Source organism: Uranotaenia lowii, chromosome 3 (assembly GCF_029784155.1).
Source record: "Uranotaenia lowii strain MFRU-FL chromosome 3, ASM2978415v1, whole genome shotgun sequence".
Lineage (NCBI taxonomy): Eukaryota > Metazoa > Arthropoda > Insecta > Diptera > Culicidae > Uranotaenia > Uranotaenia lowii.
Window position 1 is genome coordinate 179,427,719 of NC_073693.1, and position 15,102 is coordinate 179,442,820.

A 15,102-nucleotide genomic window follows, 5' to 3' on the forward strand; every position below is an offset into this window, starting at 1 on the left:
CACATGACGACATTTTCCTAAGAGCGCCGAGAAAATTGAAGAAGGTAGGACATTTCTCTTGTGACAATTATTTTGGGATTTTTGAAAGGCAGTCAATGGGAATATATTTTAATAACGTTTGTATAAATAACGCACATATAAATAATTTTGTTTCTTATGCGATTAGTGTAAAGTGTTAAAGTCTTATTGAACCCCAGTCTAATAAAATTTTCAATTTCTAGAACGCTTTGATGATCATCCGGCACATGTCAGACAAATTCGGAATGCAAGCTCTACCATGTTCTGCGGCGCATCGGATCGATGACAAACATAAAGTTCTCTGGCAGGGGAGCTGAAAAGTCTCCCCAAAACCCAGAACTCAATCCGTTCGCCGTTGTTTGTTTCTTTTGGTACGGACATTAGCATTCCCTGCTCCTTGATAGCAACCGAAGAACGGTGATATGTATTGCTTATTTTATTATTCTCGTTTGAAAGCAGATCACGAAACTTTTTAGTATTCTGTAACGTATTGTGAATCAATGTGCACGTTTTACGGAATGTGTTCATTATAATGTCATGTTTGGCATTGAATGAGTTCAACGTTGGAGCTAAAAACATTCCGTCCCCGATTTCAAGTTGTACAAAGTAGAACAATAAATTTTCCTTGCCAAATGTAATCATACTTGGAATGAGTTCTGAAAACTCTTTACAGCGATTTTCGGACAGCTCATTAATATCGAAAGTGCTACTTCTTTGGCTGCTATCCAAACTCTGGCCCCAATCTGAATCATCATCATCATCTGGTTCGTTACCGCCATCATCCTTGATGGTCTGATTTTTTATGGAACTTGATGCATTCGACTCTTCGTCATGGTTTTTCGTATTTGAACGGTGTTCATCGGAAGGAGATTCCTGTTTTGCGGTTGTCGTTGTTATACATTGGGGACGTCGATTAGAGTCTATCCATATTCTTATGAGATTTTCAATGCCTGAAGATTTGAAATAATCCAGCATATCTTGAATTTCCTCAATATATCTAGAAAACGATTTGTTGTGATTTGTATTCAAAGGCACTTCCAGTATTACTACTAGCAAAAGGTGACCAATCGATACCAACATGAGGTAGGCATCATTACATTCATAAAATTTGTACTCGCAAAACTCTTGTGGATAAAATTTGCGCCAAAATGCTAGATTTTTTACGTTAGTATTTGACAAAACTTCAAATATTCCGAAATTTTTCAATACAGCTTCGATATCCGTGAGCAAGGCACCACTCAAATGTGAGCATACCAAATACTGATTGTAATACAGGCAACAACCTATAATGGTGAGATCACAGAAAAGATCAACTAAATCATCATTCCAATTTCGATAATCCATTGCCTCCAGCTCTCCAAGCGCATCATCGATCCGTAACTGAATTTCTTTAGGCAATGGAACAAAATGAGGATGAGGAAAAGTTTTTTCAAACTTATCCATACTACGATTCATTTTTATTGAATGTCTTATAAGTTCGCACAATTGCATCAACTCTGTTTGTTCCTCAATAGGTCTGTTAAATGTTAAAGAACAATCCATATACAAGGCGTTTAACAATCGACAAATTTGATCACTTTTTTGTTTAACGGAGAAAAGCGAAGAGTATTTAGAGTTAAAACTTAGTAAGAGAATACCATCCTCAAAGAAACTGTACGTTGTATAGTAGAGAACGTTTCGAATTTTGAGATTTGTCATAACTGTACGCGTTTTGAACGATGCACTGAAAATAGAGTGCAGTGTTACAAAACTTCCTTTTGTGCTAAACAATAAATTATTGTCACGCGTAGGATAGCAGAATTTGATATCCAGTTCATCATTTTGTGTATACTCTTTTGATATATAAATCAAGCTAAAAATCAAATCATTACTATTCATTGTTTGAATATCGTCTTTGTTAAACAAAGTTTCCTGGCTTTGTATTAAATCCATTAAATTTGTTATTTTAATTTCGATGGCATTCGCAACATCCTGCTCAACCATTTCGAAGAATGTTACTCGTAGTATTGTTGGAATCTTTGTTGAACCTTCCAAAAGTGATTCTAAATTGTCTACTGTTACCATTTCTGAATCTATCGACTTGATCCAATCCTTTGATTTAACAAACTTGTTTTTGTTGAATACCGAATAATCTCTCAACTTATCAACCATCAATTTGCGACCATCCGGAAACAAGGTTGTGCTGATTCCTAAAATCGTTTCCGACAAAGGAAGAACATCTTTCAATATGATATTTTTCTTGGGAGCAATACTGATTATGATTTCCTTGTTGATTCCGTTCAATTGTTCCTTCTTGGCTGAATCAATGATTGTCACTTTGAATAGCTTATGCTTATTCTTCTCTCGCTGGCCAAACTTGGATAGAATGTTCTCCTTCTTTCTTATCGACAATCTTTTGTACTCATTTCTGAAGAAAACATCATCGTCAAATACAACTGGCTTTGCGTGATAAACGAGATCGAATTTGATGTAAAGCAGGAAATTATCCTCGATGAAAGATGTCCATTCGTGAGCTCGTGAATCGCAACTGCTGTTGCTGCATTCGGAAGATATATCAGACTGCTCATCTGTCCAGACCTGAACCGATGATAGAAACTGGAGTGATCTATTAAAAACACAACAAAAATATTCATTCCTTACCTGATCGACAACATCGGTGTCTTCTAAATTTTGTACCATAAAATGTCCTCCGCGAGAGGTTGAATTCATACTTATAGCCGTTCAAAAAAAAACTTAATACGATATAGAATTACAAAATAAGTTATGATCCTTTCAAAGTTGTTGATATAAAATGTAACCACACGCTCATAGTTTTCTGATCATCAAACAAGTCTTAACACGTTTTCAATATTTTTATTTTTTTTACTGTGTCATCATGGATAAACTCAATTAGCTAAATTGGTTGAAAAACTTTAAGGTGTAGTCATTCTTTTGTTGTGTTTTTGTGTTTATTCAAATTTGAAAAATTTTAACGATGGAAGACTCGGAAAATCAAAACCAAAAAATATCGAAATTTAAAAAGCCGTTTTTGTTGAAATATAGGGAATTTGTTGATTGTATAGGGTAAGTAATACTGCATGTCTCGATGTGATTAAATTGTAATTTGTTTGAGCCGAACGTTGACTATCCAGCTTGAAGATTCGCGCCATAAAGTGAATCAAAAATCTGAGAACTGAAAACTCGAAATATGGGGATGAATAAACCAATGGGTTTAAAATCCCAAAAAAAAAAAAAAAAAGAAAACTCGAAGAACTAAGCATATTTCAAAATATTTTAGCCCTGAACACTTCGAGAACACCAATGATATAGTGCCGGCAGCAGTATTATTAAAAATATTCAAAGAAGGACTTCTTGCCCAAATAACAAGCTACTTCCATGTTAGCTGGGATTACGGCAACACCAATGATAACTTGCAGATTTTGGATCTTTTGAAGACTGACTCTCGCAATGATACGGAAAAGAAATGGTAAGTACCTAACTTTCACTTTAATCACTACATATGCATTATTGAAAAATTAACAGCATATTTTTCTAAAACCCTATAAACTACAGGTAGCATGCTTATTGGTCTGTAATATTTTAGTGAGTTAGGTTTGATATCTACAGGGCTAGAAGTTGGTCACTTTTTAGTAACTTTGTCACTTTTTTCAGGCTGGTCACTCAGAAGTTACTTTTTTTAAAATTTGGTCCCTAAAGTCACTATTTTGTATATAATTTCCTTACAACTGAGCTTATTTTTTGTTTAAACTTTCTCTACTCATTATTAAAAACTGTATATTGTTTCACGACAAGTGGTATATCAAAGCATTAGTTTATTATTAGGTTATTCGTTTATTATTTGTTTGGCGGGTTCCTTTTCTTTCCTTTCGAGTCCTGTGGGAATTTACACGACCTAAATTGAGAGAATGGCTCAGATTCAGTAAGGAAGATTATTGTTTTGTTTTGCTTTGATATATCGCTTACACTTAAACATTATATGGATGACAATTGTTTTTTGTTAATTTGTGACACTTTACCAAAGTTTTGGCATTCGTGTCAAGAAAAAATATTTCCTAAAGAGACACTATTACAACATGTTTAACCAAGATTTGAAGTGTAATGACTTTTAAAGCTTGAATTTGTTAAAAATAATTCTCAACCTTATTTTTAAAAAATCAATCAAAATCTGTACAGTGAACTTAATCACATGGCAGGAAACATTTCATGCTTTCAATGCTCTTGGTTGTATTAAATGAAAGGTAAACTTGTGAAAAGTGACTCAATTGAAACGAAAATATCAGATGTTTCATTTCTAAGTTCCCTTATTTCTAGACATATTCGAATTATTTGAAAGATTGGTAGATCAGTAATTTTTGTTACCTTTTTAGAGGCAGGTTTACTGAAATACTTTTTACAATATTCCAATAGGTCTTTCTTAGATGGATACAATATTTCTGAGGTGTTTCTTTGATCTGTTAATTTTTTAAAGAAATTGTCGTGTTAAATCATTTATGAATATTTTTTTTTTAATTCCTTGCTTTTTGAACATCAATTTTTTTCTAGTAAATCTTTCTAATGATTGATAATCATGCAATAAAGTCTGCAGTGAATCTCTTAGGAAATGTTCCATTTTTGTAAGTAAATTCTCTTTGAGTTAGTTTTAAATTTGAAAAATTATGTTCTATCTTGAAGATTAGTCTCGTAGAATTATTTAGCCTTTTTGTGTGATTATCATCTTAAGTCAATTTTTTTTCTAAGCTTCTTTAAGTCATTGTCAATCTTCTGTCAACATTTTGTCCTTTATCTTTTTTCAAACCTCTATCATTGATATGTCACTTTTTCATGAGGACTAACTAACTTTAACTAACTTTTTCATGAGGACCTCAATTTTTTTAATTTCACGACTCTTTAATGAAATGAAATTTCTATAAATGTAAATCTTAACTCAATTTCAAGTAAATTCTTTAAACTTTTTGTTAAACATGTGATGGTTTTTTATTTGCATTTGTAGATCTCTCACATGTAACAATATTGTTGAAAAATTTGGTTTCTGTAAATTTATTTCGAACTGTTAACTTTTTTCAATATAATTTTAGACTTTTTCAACTGTTTTAGTGACATTGAAAAAACTCTGATGGTGTACACAATAGAATGAATTTTCAAAATTTGTGGGTTTTTTTCAAAGAAAATGGATAAACTCGAAGTTTTTGTCGGGCTTAGTTGTCCTAGTCTTTACAGTACGATCCTCCCATCGTTTCTTTAGAACTTTAGGATTCTGCGGTCGCTATTCTTAAATTATCTAAGCTCATTTAAAATGTTCCTTTTTTGTCCAACATATTGCTTTTCTACAAGTAAGGCCAAGAGCCTTCCAAAAAACGTTTTTCACTTATCAGAATTGTCTTTAAAGTTGTTTGTTTTAGTTTTTAATGTCATTTTTTAGTTGGTTTTCGCCTTGATCTGGTCACTAATTTTACCCTAATTTCACTTCAAAGTAACTATTTTGCCCTACTTTTTTACCGCATGGGCGCTTCTAGCCCTGTATCTATAGAAAAAAGGTTTGACTAATCGTTTCAATATGCGCAGTATAAAAGAGCACTGTGGTATTACTCGAGAGAGGAAACTAACTAGTAAAAAGTAATTGAACAAACACATGTTATGTTGCCTTCCTAGTAAAAGCTGTAAAAGAATAATGATTACCCGGAAAAAAACTTAACCGATTAATTTATGCTGAATATGACAACTTCGCACAGGAATGACGTTTACCATCAAGTCGCCATTTACCGCTCAGTTACCATTTAACGCCCAATATCAACCTTTTATGAGTACAGACCCCGGTCGATTTTGGCAACATGCAACCCAAAATCGAACAGTTTTTTTCTCATCTTGTTTTTTAGTTATTTATTTTTTTTATTTTTATTTTTATTTACATAGTATTCCGTCTCACGACATAACTTGACGAACATAATTCCTAAAATTCACTCGGTCCATGGCAACCGTTCTCCAATTTCTCGGGCACCCCACGTTCGCCAGATCACGCTCCACTTGGTCTAACCACCTTGCTCGTTGCGCCCCTGCTCGTCTTGTTCCTACCGGATTCGTGGCGAACACCTGTTTTGCAGGACAGTCATCCGGCATTCTCGCAACATGTCCCGCCCAGCGTATCCGGCCAGCCTTCACCACTTTCTGGATACTGGGTTCGCCGTAGAGTCGCGCGAGCTCGTGGTTCATCCTTCGCCTCCACACTCCGTTCTCCTGTACGCCGCCAAAGATGGTTCTTAACACTCGTCGCTCGAATACTCCGAGTGTACGCAGGTCCTCCTCGAGCAATATCCATGTCTCGTGCCCGTAGAGAACAACCGGTCTAATGAGCGTCATATACAGGTTACACTTCGTGCGAGGGCTAAGTCTTCTCGACCGCAGTTGCTTGTGGAGTCCATAGTAGGCACGACTTCCGCTGATAATTCGCCTCCGGATCTCACGGCTGGTGTCATTGTCTGCGGTCACCAGTGAGCCGAGATAGACAAAGACAAATAGACAAATGTTTTTTAGTTATTTTTATTAAATTACTATTGTTAGCGAGAGTCAAAAGTGCCGGGCGAACTGTGTTCGACAGTGTTTATTCCAATGAACAAAACGAAAAGATAACTTCAAATCTAAAAATACATAAAGGTTTTAGATAACATCTCAACTATACCTAACCTCACTTACAATCAGTCAACCGAACAAACTCTTGGCTTGACTTCCTCGCTAACCGGGTACAACGTTTCGGATCCTATTTTGAAATAACAATTTAGTACTGAGGAGGGAATAAACTAAACAAATCAGTTACCGTAATTCCACGAAATCGCCTTGTAGCGAACTATCCGAAACCCGCACTACAATAATGTGGTCCGATTGGACGTAAGGGAATCTGTCGTACCAAATACAGGTTAGGTGTTAAGATTGAAGAAGGATTTACAAAAGGTTTCGACTTACGGTTCCTAATTTGGCAATATAGAGACTACCTCGACCTCGATTCTCCTTGCGCGATCGCTTAAGCTTCACTTTTCGCGTCTATCAACTTTCAAACCTTCCCTCTAAATATTCTCTCTACTAATATATTTTCCTCAACCACGCGCTTTTTTTCTTCCTACTATAATGATCTCTTCTTTTACTTCTTTCTCCTCTTGGTTTTTTCACGCTCATCGAGAACTGTCACTCATTGGGGTGTCGTCAGCTCCCGGTCTAATTGCCCTTGTGGCAACATCCTCCCCCCGGTGGAATCCGGCTGGGGTCCGCGTTCCACGATCTTGTACCTCCAACACAGCCAGGCGCGATAGCGGCCGACGAAACGTCCCATCACTCGTCTGCACAATCGCCTGACGACACCTGCCGTCTGGATTCGTAATCACCTTCAGGACACGCCCTCTTTTCCATCCGTTCCGCCTACGATCCTCCACCAACACAACCAACTCGCCTGGTTCAACGGGCTTCACCTCGTCAAACCATTTCGTACGCCTCGTCAGTGTCGGCAAATACTCGTTCGTCCAACGCTTCCAAAAGGTATTCAGCTGTCTCTGCAGTAAGTTCCAGGAATTCCCCAGCAACTTGTTGTCACACACATCTTCGGTAGGCGGCTGGCGGACACCGTCGGAACTCCCTAGCAGGAAGTGGTTGGGTGTCAGGGCTTCACTCTCAGCTGCATCCAACGGCAAGTAGGTTAAGGGGCGACTATTTACGATCGACTCGGCTTCGACCAGTAGTGTGTGCAGCTTCTCGTCATCAAGTCGCTCGTAGTATGCTTCAGCAAGCGCAGCCTTCCAAACTGGCAATACCGCTTCAGGATGTACTAAGAAACTTGGCCCGGCGAACCAGTAACTCTTTTTGGCAAAATAAGGCCCGGAACCGTACTTCGTAACCTCATCCGCTGGATTGTTCTTCGATGGAACCCATCTCCACTCCTTCCGAGTGGTTAGCTCCAAGATCTCGCAGATTCGGAACGATACAAATCTATTAAACTTTCGGGGATCTCCGTTGATCCAGCTCAGCGCTGTTCCGGAATCGGACCACAACACTCGCTTCTTGATCTGCAACGAATGTCCCTCGATGACACTTCGCATATGACGTGCACCTAACACACACGCTTGCAGCTCTAAGCGCGGTATCGACCACGCCTTCAGGGGTGCAACTTTGGACTTCGCGCCTACCAGCGCAACCTTTACTTCTCCGGCAGCGTTCGTTGAGCGAAAATACGTCACACAGGAACATGCAATCTCACTGGCGTCCACAAATGTGTGAACTTCGACCTCGTTGATCGCCTCTCGGAAATAGCATCGCTGGATGCCGATGTCGTTGATGTGTTCAAGCATTTGGACCCATTTCAGCCACTGTTGGTGCGTTTCATCGTCCACCGGTTCGTCCCAGCCGAGCTCTTTGCGCCAGGCTTCCTGGATAATGATCTTGCCAAAGACCAGATACGGTGCTAGAAGACCCAGTGGATTGAACATTGTCATCACACACCGGAGTATCTGTCGCTTCGTTGGTTTCTCCTGTGTAGTGATTAACTTCACCATGTCTTCCCGCATCTTCGTTGGGAACCGCAGCTCATCGTGTTCCGTATCCCACAAAATACCAAGCACACGTTCGGAGTTTTCTCCCTTAGTTGGGCACATGTTCTTCACTGGATGTGCCTTGACCTCTCCAAGAAACTGCATGACATCGTCGCTGTTCGAACAGAACTGACGAAGTTCGAAACCACCGTGTTGATGTATCGCCCTCACCTGGGACGTAACTTCTTTGGCCTCAGCCACGCTCCGAAAACTGGTCACATAGTCATCAACATAATGACCACTGATTGCTTCTTCGACGGCTGCAGGATACTTATCGGCGAACAGGCGGGCGTTGATATTCTTAACGTATTGGGCCGTCGCTGGTGAACTGGTCGACCCAAACGTTGCCACGTCCATGACGAAAACTTCTGGCTGCTGGTTCGGATCCGACCGCCACAGGAACCTTTGAGCGCTTCGATCAGCTTCACGAATCAGGATCTGGTGGTACATCTCCCGGATGTCTCCACAAACTGCCACCGGATACTGGCGGAACCGAAATAATACAGCAGGCAAAGATATCAACTGGTCGGGCCCTTTCAATAGCATCGCGTTTAAGGACACCCCGTCGACTTTGGCTGCAGCGTCCCAGATGAGCCGCACCTTACCGGGTTTCTTGGGATTGGTGACCGCGCCGAGGGGGAGGTACCATGTGCGTCGGGGGTCAGCCTGTTGCAGCTCATCCGGAGTCGCTCGATGGCAGTAGCCTTTCTGCTGATATTCCTCGATCTGACGCACTATGTTGTCCCGCATCGCCGGTTCTTTTCCCATTCTTCTTTCGAGACATTGGAGTCTTCTCAGACACATTGGATAGCTGTCTGGAAACTCTACGAAGTCGTACTTCCAAAGCAGGCCGGACTCATAACGATCGCCCACTCTTTTTGTAGTCTCCTCCATAATTTTCGTTGCTCGAGTGTCTTCGTCACTCAGCACTGGCGTGAACACTTTCGATCCAACTTCGTCGAGCGTCAGATAAGTCTTCACTGCCTCGTCTAAAGATGAATCACGTTGACAGTCACAAATGTGATAACTGAATGTTGGCGTTGACTCGTCGCGCTTGCCACCGTACACACACCAGCCCAGGCGGGTGCGTACCGCAGTTGGATCTCCTACTTCGCCCTCTCGCGCCTTGAGCGGAACCACCAAACGTAGATTGTCAACTCCTATGAGAAGTTGCGGACTGGCATTCTCGTAACCATCCACCGGAATTCCTCGAAGATGACTAAAACGTGACTTGAGTTCTTCGAACGGCAAACTCTGTGTTGGTAAGTTCAGGGAATTGGTTGTTCCGACGTTTGAAACCTTGTACCGCTTTGATCTATTGATGCCGGAAATCTCGAACGTCACTCGTTTCGAATCGTTCTCGATCCGCGTCACATTGGATGTCCACTGCAAGCACAACGGGTGGGAGTGCCCGTTTAGTTGAAGTTTTTCTGCCAGACTCTTTTCCAGCATTGTTATCGAAGACCCTTCGTCGATGAAGGCAAAGGCATCGACGGATAAACTACCGTTGTGGAGCGTGATTGGAATAACACGGTACAGTAACGATGGAAACGACGACTGGTGAACGTGATGCACAACGTAGTTCGATATCGGATTCGGACCAGAGCTGTAGGATGCCTTTGGTTTCTCCGCCGAATGAAGAAGTGCGTGATGACGCGCATCGCATCCATCCACGCCGCAGCGAGTGTTGTTTCTACACGAACGAGTCCCATGACTGTACAAGCACGTTTTACAAAGTCCCAAATTCTGTATACGAAGCCATCTGTCGTCGACGGTCATCTTCTGGAACGATCGACATTCTCTGGACTTATGCCCCTCTTTCTGGCACACGGCACAAGTCAAAACTCTTTTCCTAAACTCCGCTGCACCTTGGCAGCTACTCCGCTCCTTCGGCTTCTCAAACTTTCCCGCGACGTCACTGTGCACAAAACTCCGGTCCGGCTTGGATCTTTCAGGCTTCGACTGCCTGGCTTTCGATTCGCCGGTTTACGACGTCACGGCGTATGCATCGTCGACAGTTTCATCCATGAAGGTCCCGAACGTTCGTAAGTCCACGGCCTCGACCGTTCTGATGTATCTTCCCCAAAGCATTTGGTATTCGGTCGGGAGCTTTCTCACCAACTCCTTTAGCAGCGAGGGATTGTTCAGATGATCGTTCAAATCCGCGGCCTCCAAGTGTTCGCAGAGACCCTGCACATGTGTCCCGAAGTCGATGATAGTGTTGAGTCTATCAGCCTTCGGCGGGGGTGTGGATCTAACCTTCTCAATTAAGGTCTCGATGATCAAATCCGGTCGACCATAACGCTTCTCCAGCATTTTGATGGCTGCTGGCACGGATCCCGGATGTATAAGCCTGTTACGAACCGACTCCCATGCCGAACCCTTCAGGCATCGTTGAAGGCGAATCATGTTCTCGCCGTTGTTGAAACCACAGGCTTCTGTGGTGTACTGGTAGTGGCTAATAAAAACAGGCCAGTCGGCGGGATTTCCGGAAAACGTTGGCAAATCCCCCGAGAAGACTTGGCGCGCTGTACGCTGCTCTTGAGTTGGCCCAAGTGGCCTCGGATTGCCTGGAACTCCGCTATCAATTTGCCTCGTTGATTGTGGCGGCAACAGCTGCCGTCTCTGCGGCACTTGCACTGGCTCCTCGACAGTTAACGATGTCGGAATAGCCTCAGGTTTGAACATCAGTTCCGGCGCAACACATTCCGGTTCTATCGTTGGCTGCCTTCTATCCGCTTGCATGGATGGCTTCTGCTGACTGGGTTGGGCAACAACACGCTTGCTCTTCGGAATCGTTCCTGTCGGATGTGTAGGACCATCACCCAATGCTTCCGGAAATGGTTTCGGAAGTCGGATTGATTCTTCCGGCCAAGCTCGAACACCTTTCAATCCCCGCTGACACAGTTGGAGCTGATTCTCAAGCTCGCTTAACTTATCTGCTGACGGCTGCTGGTGCTGCTGACAGTCGCGCAGTTGTTGTTGCAATTTCCTGATTGCGTCTGCAATTAGCTCTCGCCGTTCTGGAAATTCATTCGCTGCTTCTTCCGGATGTGGTAATCTTGCTGACGATTCTCGGAGGATTGTTCCTCCCTCTGCGCCCAACAATTCGGGGCCAGCTTGGCTCGCTACCCACTCCGTCACACGCTCAGACTTTTCGGCAGGGTTCGCATGCTGCCGAGAATGAACACTATGTTGTTCATCTTCCTCTTCCATGAGGGATTCCTCGATGATCCGGTAGCGCTCCTTAACATAGGCCTTTTCGATCCTTTTCTCGATCTCCTTTTCTTCCTCCAGGCGCTTTAGCTCCAAATTGAGCTTTGCTTTTCGGACGGAAGATGAAGTCCGCGCTGACATCGTTTTCGTCGGAAGAGGAAGGCACTTGCTGCAAGTCCATGGCCTATTTGAAACGCCAGCGCTAACACCAGCGCATGAAAGATGCCACCAGCAATTGCACTGATCACAGGCCACCATATTGTCCGCTGAATCCGGACGATCGCAGGCAACACAACTGCTCAAGTTGTCCTGATTGGTGGTGTTGAAATCATCCTCGCTCGATGAGTGAACCGTCGCCATCGGATGATTATTTGAAGAATTGTTAGCGAGAGTCAAAAGTGCCGGGCGAACTGTGTTCGACAGTGTTTATTCCAATGAACAAAACGAAAAGATAACTTCAAATCTAAAAATACATAAAGGTTTTAGATAACATCTCAACTATACCTAACCTCACTTACAATCAGTCAACCGAACAAACTCTTGGCTTGACTTCCTCGCTAACCGGGTACAACGTTTCGGATCCTATTTTGAAATAACAATTTAGTACTGAGGAGGGAATAAACTAAACAAATCAGTTACCGTAATTCCACGAAATCGCCTTGTAGCGAACTATCCGAAACCCGCACTACAATAATGTGGTCCGATTGGACGTAAGGGAATCTGTCGTACCAAATACAGGTTAGGTGTTAAGATTGAAGAAGGATTTACAAAAGGTTTCGACTTACGGTTCCTAATTTGGCAATATAGAGACTACCTCGACCTCGATTCTCCTTGCGCGATCGCTTAAGCTTCACTTTTCGCGTCTATCAACTTTCAAACCTTCCCTCTAAATATTCTCTCTACTAATATATTTTCCTCAACCACGCGCTTTTTTTCTTCCTACTATAATGATCTCTTCTTTTACTTCTTTCTCCTCTTGGTTTTTTCACGCTCATCGAGAACTGTCACTCATTGGGGTGTCGTCAGCTCCCGGTCTAATTGCCCTTGTGGCAACAACTATGATTATTATCAAAAACGTTGTTTTCAGTAATTTTTCGACCATTTTTAGTATTTTGTTTTCAGTATCATGTTTTTGATGTATTTTGCACTTTTATTGTTTTGTTTATAATATTTGTTTTCTTCTGTCATATTTGCTGTTTTTGTCATTCTTCATCATTTTTCAGTTGTTTTTTTGTCATATTCAGTCTTTTATTTGATTTGTTTTTTAACTTTTTGAATTTTTCATCTTTTTGTCATTTTTGAGTACTTAATTAATTTTTTTAAAAATCTTTGGTTTATATTGTTAAGTTTTATCACCATTTTAGAGCATAAAAACGTATTTATGATGTTTGTCTGAATTAAATTGGTCCTGTTATAATGAAAACTAAATGGTAACGTTGTTTCTAAAAACCGTTCGATTTTGGCACATGTGCCAAAATTGAATGTTGCCAAAATCGAATGTTGCCAAAAACGAACGGAGTCTGTACAGTATTGTTTTTCGTTTCCGGTCAAATTGGTAAATTCGACGCCTGTTAGTTAATCATATAAGAAAAAAAATAACGTAAAATGGACTCAAAACGATAGTTTTATTTTCGTAAAGTAGATTTGTGTTGGAAAATTGTTTTTTTTTTCAATAGTTACTGTTTTTTTAATCGTTTAGTGATAGGCGATAATTAGTATACGAATAAACAAAAGTTCTGGTTTCAAATGACCGGTCACGAACAATTTCTTTGTTTTTGTCGCATATAATGTTGAGTAGTTTGAATATGTTAGAACGATGTTTAACCGCTAGTATCGATGTAGTAACCGGTTAATTGAAACTGTTTGCCAGAATAATCATTATGTCAGTCAACGAATTTGTATAGAATTGTTCCAATTTAGCAGGAAAATAAAATTAACAAAATGCTTCTTCACAAAATCATATATAGTTTTAACAGCTACTTCGTTTCGCTCTTGTGAGATTGTGAGATAATTTTCCATTAAGAAAACATTGTCGGTAACGGAAAAACTTGAGTGTGCGGTAATAGGATTAAGTTAAGAATCCGCAAGTTAAGTAAGTTATTTTAAAAAGCGTGCATTTTTCGCATTCCACTGATTTTTTTTAATTGAAAGTAAAACAGTTTTGAGATATATTGGAGAAGAAAGGGAATAAAAAATCTGACATCGTTTTTTATTGTACTTGCTTGAAGTTGAAATCCGCTTAACCAGCTAATAGAATTTTCACCAAAAATTGTTGACTATGGTTTACTATTGTAGGCGACCTACAGGAAAAACTGTTGAGGAACAAGTCAGACCACTGATAGTGAACAAATTGAAATGGCAAATAAAATTTTACGAAAAGCAAATACAATTTCAAAAACAGCAACTGGAAGTAAGCTAAAGATATATTTTTTTATTTCGCATGCTTATTGCTCAGTAATCATTAACAATTTTGTTTTTTGAATGTTCAATAGAGTGCGATAAAACAGCTGGAAATCGATAGGAAAAAGTACAACGACATGCGTTCGCAGCGCGAGGTGTACCAGCGCTGCTTGATGACAGAACTTGATGATTTGGAAAAAATAAGATCCGAGATCATGCACGTCGATACCAAGCTAGTCACGGATTTGGCGGCAAGTAGTAGTAGTAGTGATACAAAGTAATGAATTTGATAAAGTATGTTTAAAAAATATTATATACATAAGATACCACATAATTTTGTTTTTTTAACAAGTAGGGCAAGGGGGTTTGCAGTTTCTGTTTGGGATATCCACCAACCACAAAAATCTTTATAAAGATGACATTGCCCTGGCGGCTCTTCTGATTTTTTGAAAATTGAAAATATCAGCACCAACACGTGAAAAGGGTCTATGTTCATTTATGACGTTTCGAGAAAAACGCGTTTGAATATTTTGCAATCTTTTTTAAATCGCTAGTCAAATTTCACGAGGAATCTTGCAAGTCTATATGGTCAAAACGGTAGGATGTGTAGGATCATTCTAAATATGTTTTTATCGATACGACGGTGTTATCATGAAAAAATAGCTCGCAATTGTGTATAGACCCTAGCTGGAGTATGAAATTCGTCTAAATGTTTTATACACCCTTTGTACTGTATGTCCTCATATGTGTGAGCGAGATGTAGATTAAATTTCCGCTATTTTTTTATAAAGGCTTATGGTTCTTGCTATAGGAGTGAGTGAATAGCTTTCCGCATTCTTCCCCTTTTAATGTTTTACATCTTTATAGAGATCTACACCGTTTGCTTTGTTGTGGAGTAAAG

General features: G+C 40.5%; 2 protein-coding genes across 2 annotated transcripts; one reads left to right on the forward strand and one right to left on the reverse strand.

Annotated features, from left to right (window-relative positions):
* Positions 1–78: 78 nt before the first annotated feature.
* LOC129756645 (protein inturned) lies at positions 79–2,810 on the reverse strand. The gene is made up of 2 exons (XM_055753566.1): positions 2,659–2,810; positions 79–2,595 (listed from the first exon to the last, which is right to left on the reverse strand). Exons 1-2 carry the CDS (start codon positions 2,725–2,727, stop codon positions 235–237), a joined length of 2,430 nt encoding a protein of 809 aa, XP_055609541.1. The 5' UTR covers positions 2,728–2,810; the 3' UTR covers positions 79–234.
* A 114-nt stretch (positions 2,811–2,924) lies between these two features.
* LOC129758167 (uncharacterized) lies at positions 2,925–14,526 on the forward strand. Its single transcript, XM_055755628.1, has 4 exons — positions 2,925–3,081; positions 3,296–3,484; positions 14,097–14,211; positions 14,294–14,526. Exons 1-4 carry the CDS (start codon positions 2,993–2,995, stop codon positions 14,480–14,482), a joined length of 582 nt encoding a protein of 193 aa, XP_055611603.1. The 5' UTR covers positions 2,925–2,992; the 3' UTR covers positions 14,483–14,526.
* The last annotated feature ends 576 nt before the right edge of the window (positions 14,527–15,102 follow it).

Excerpts from the sequence above, each read along its gene's own strand:
- LOC129756645 (XM_055753566.1), bottom strand. The coding sequence starts at position 2,727 with ATGAATTCAACCTCTCGCGGAGGACATTTTATGGTACAAAATTTAGAA. Across the intron at positions 2,596-2,658 it reads ACACCGATGTTGTCGATCAG|GTCTGGACAGATGAGCAGTC; the intron begins GTAAGGAATGAA and ends TCATCGGTTCAG.
- LOC129758167 (XM_055755628.1), top strand. The coding sequence starts at position 2,993 with ATGGAAGACTCGGAAAATCAAAACCAAAAAATATCGAAATTTAAAAAG. Across the intron at positions 3,485-14,096 it reads AATGATACGGAAAAGAAATG|GCGACCTACAGGAAAAACTG; the intron begins GTAAGTACCTAA and ends TTACTATTGTAG. Across the intron at positions 14,212-14,293 it reads TTCAAAAACAGCAACTGGAA|AGTGCGATAAAACAGCTGGA; the intron begins GTAAGCTAAAGA and ends AATGTTCAATAG.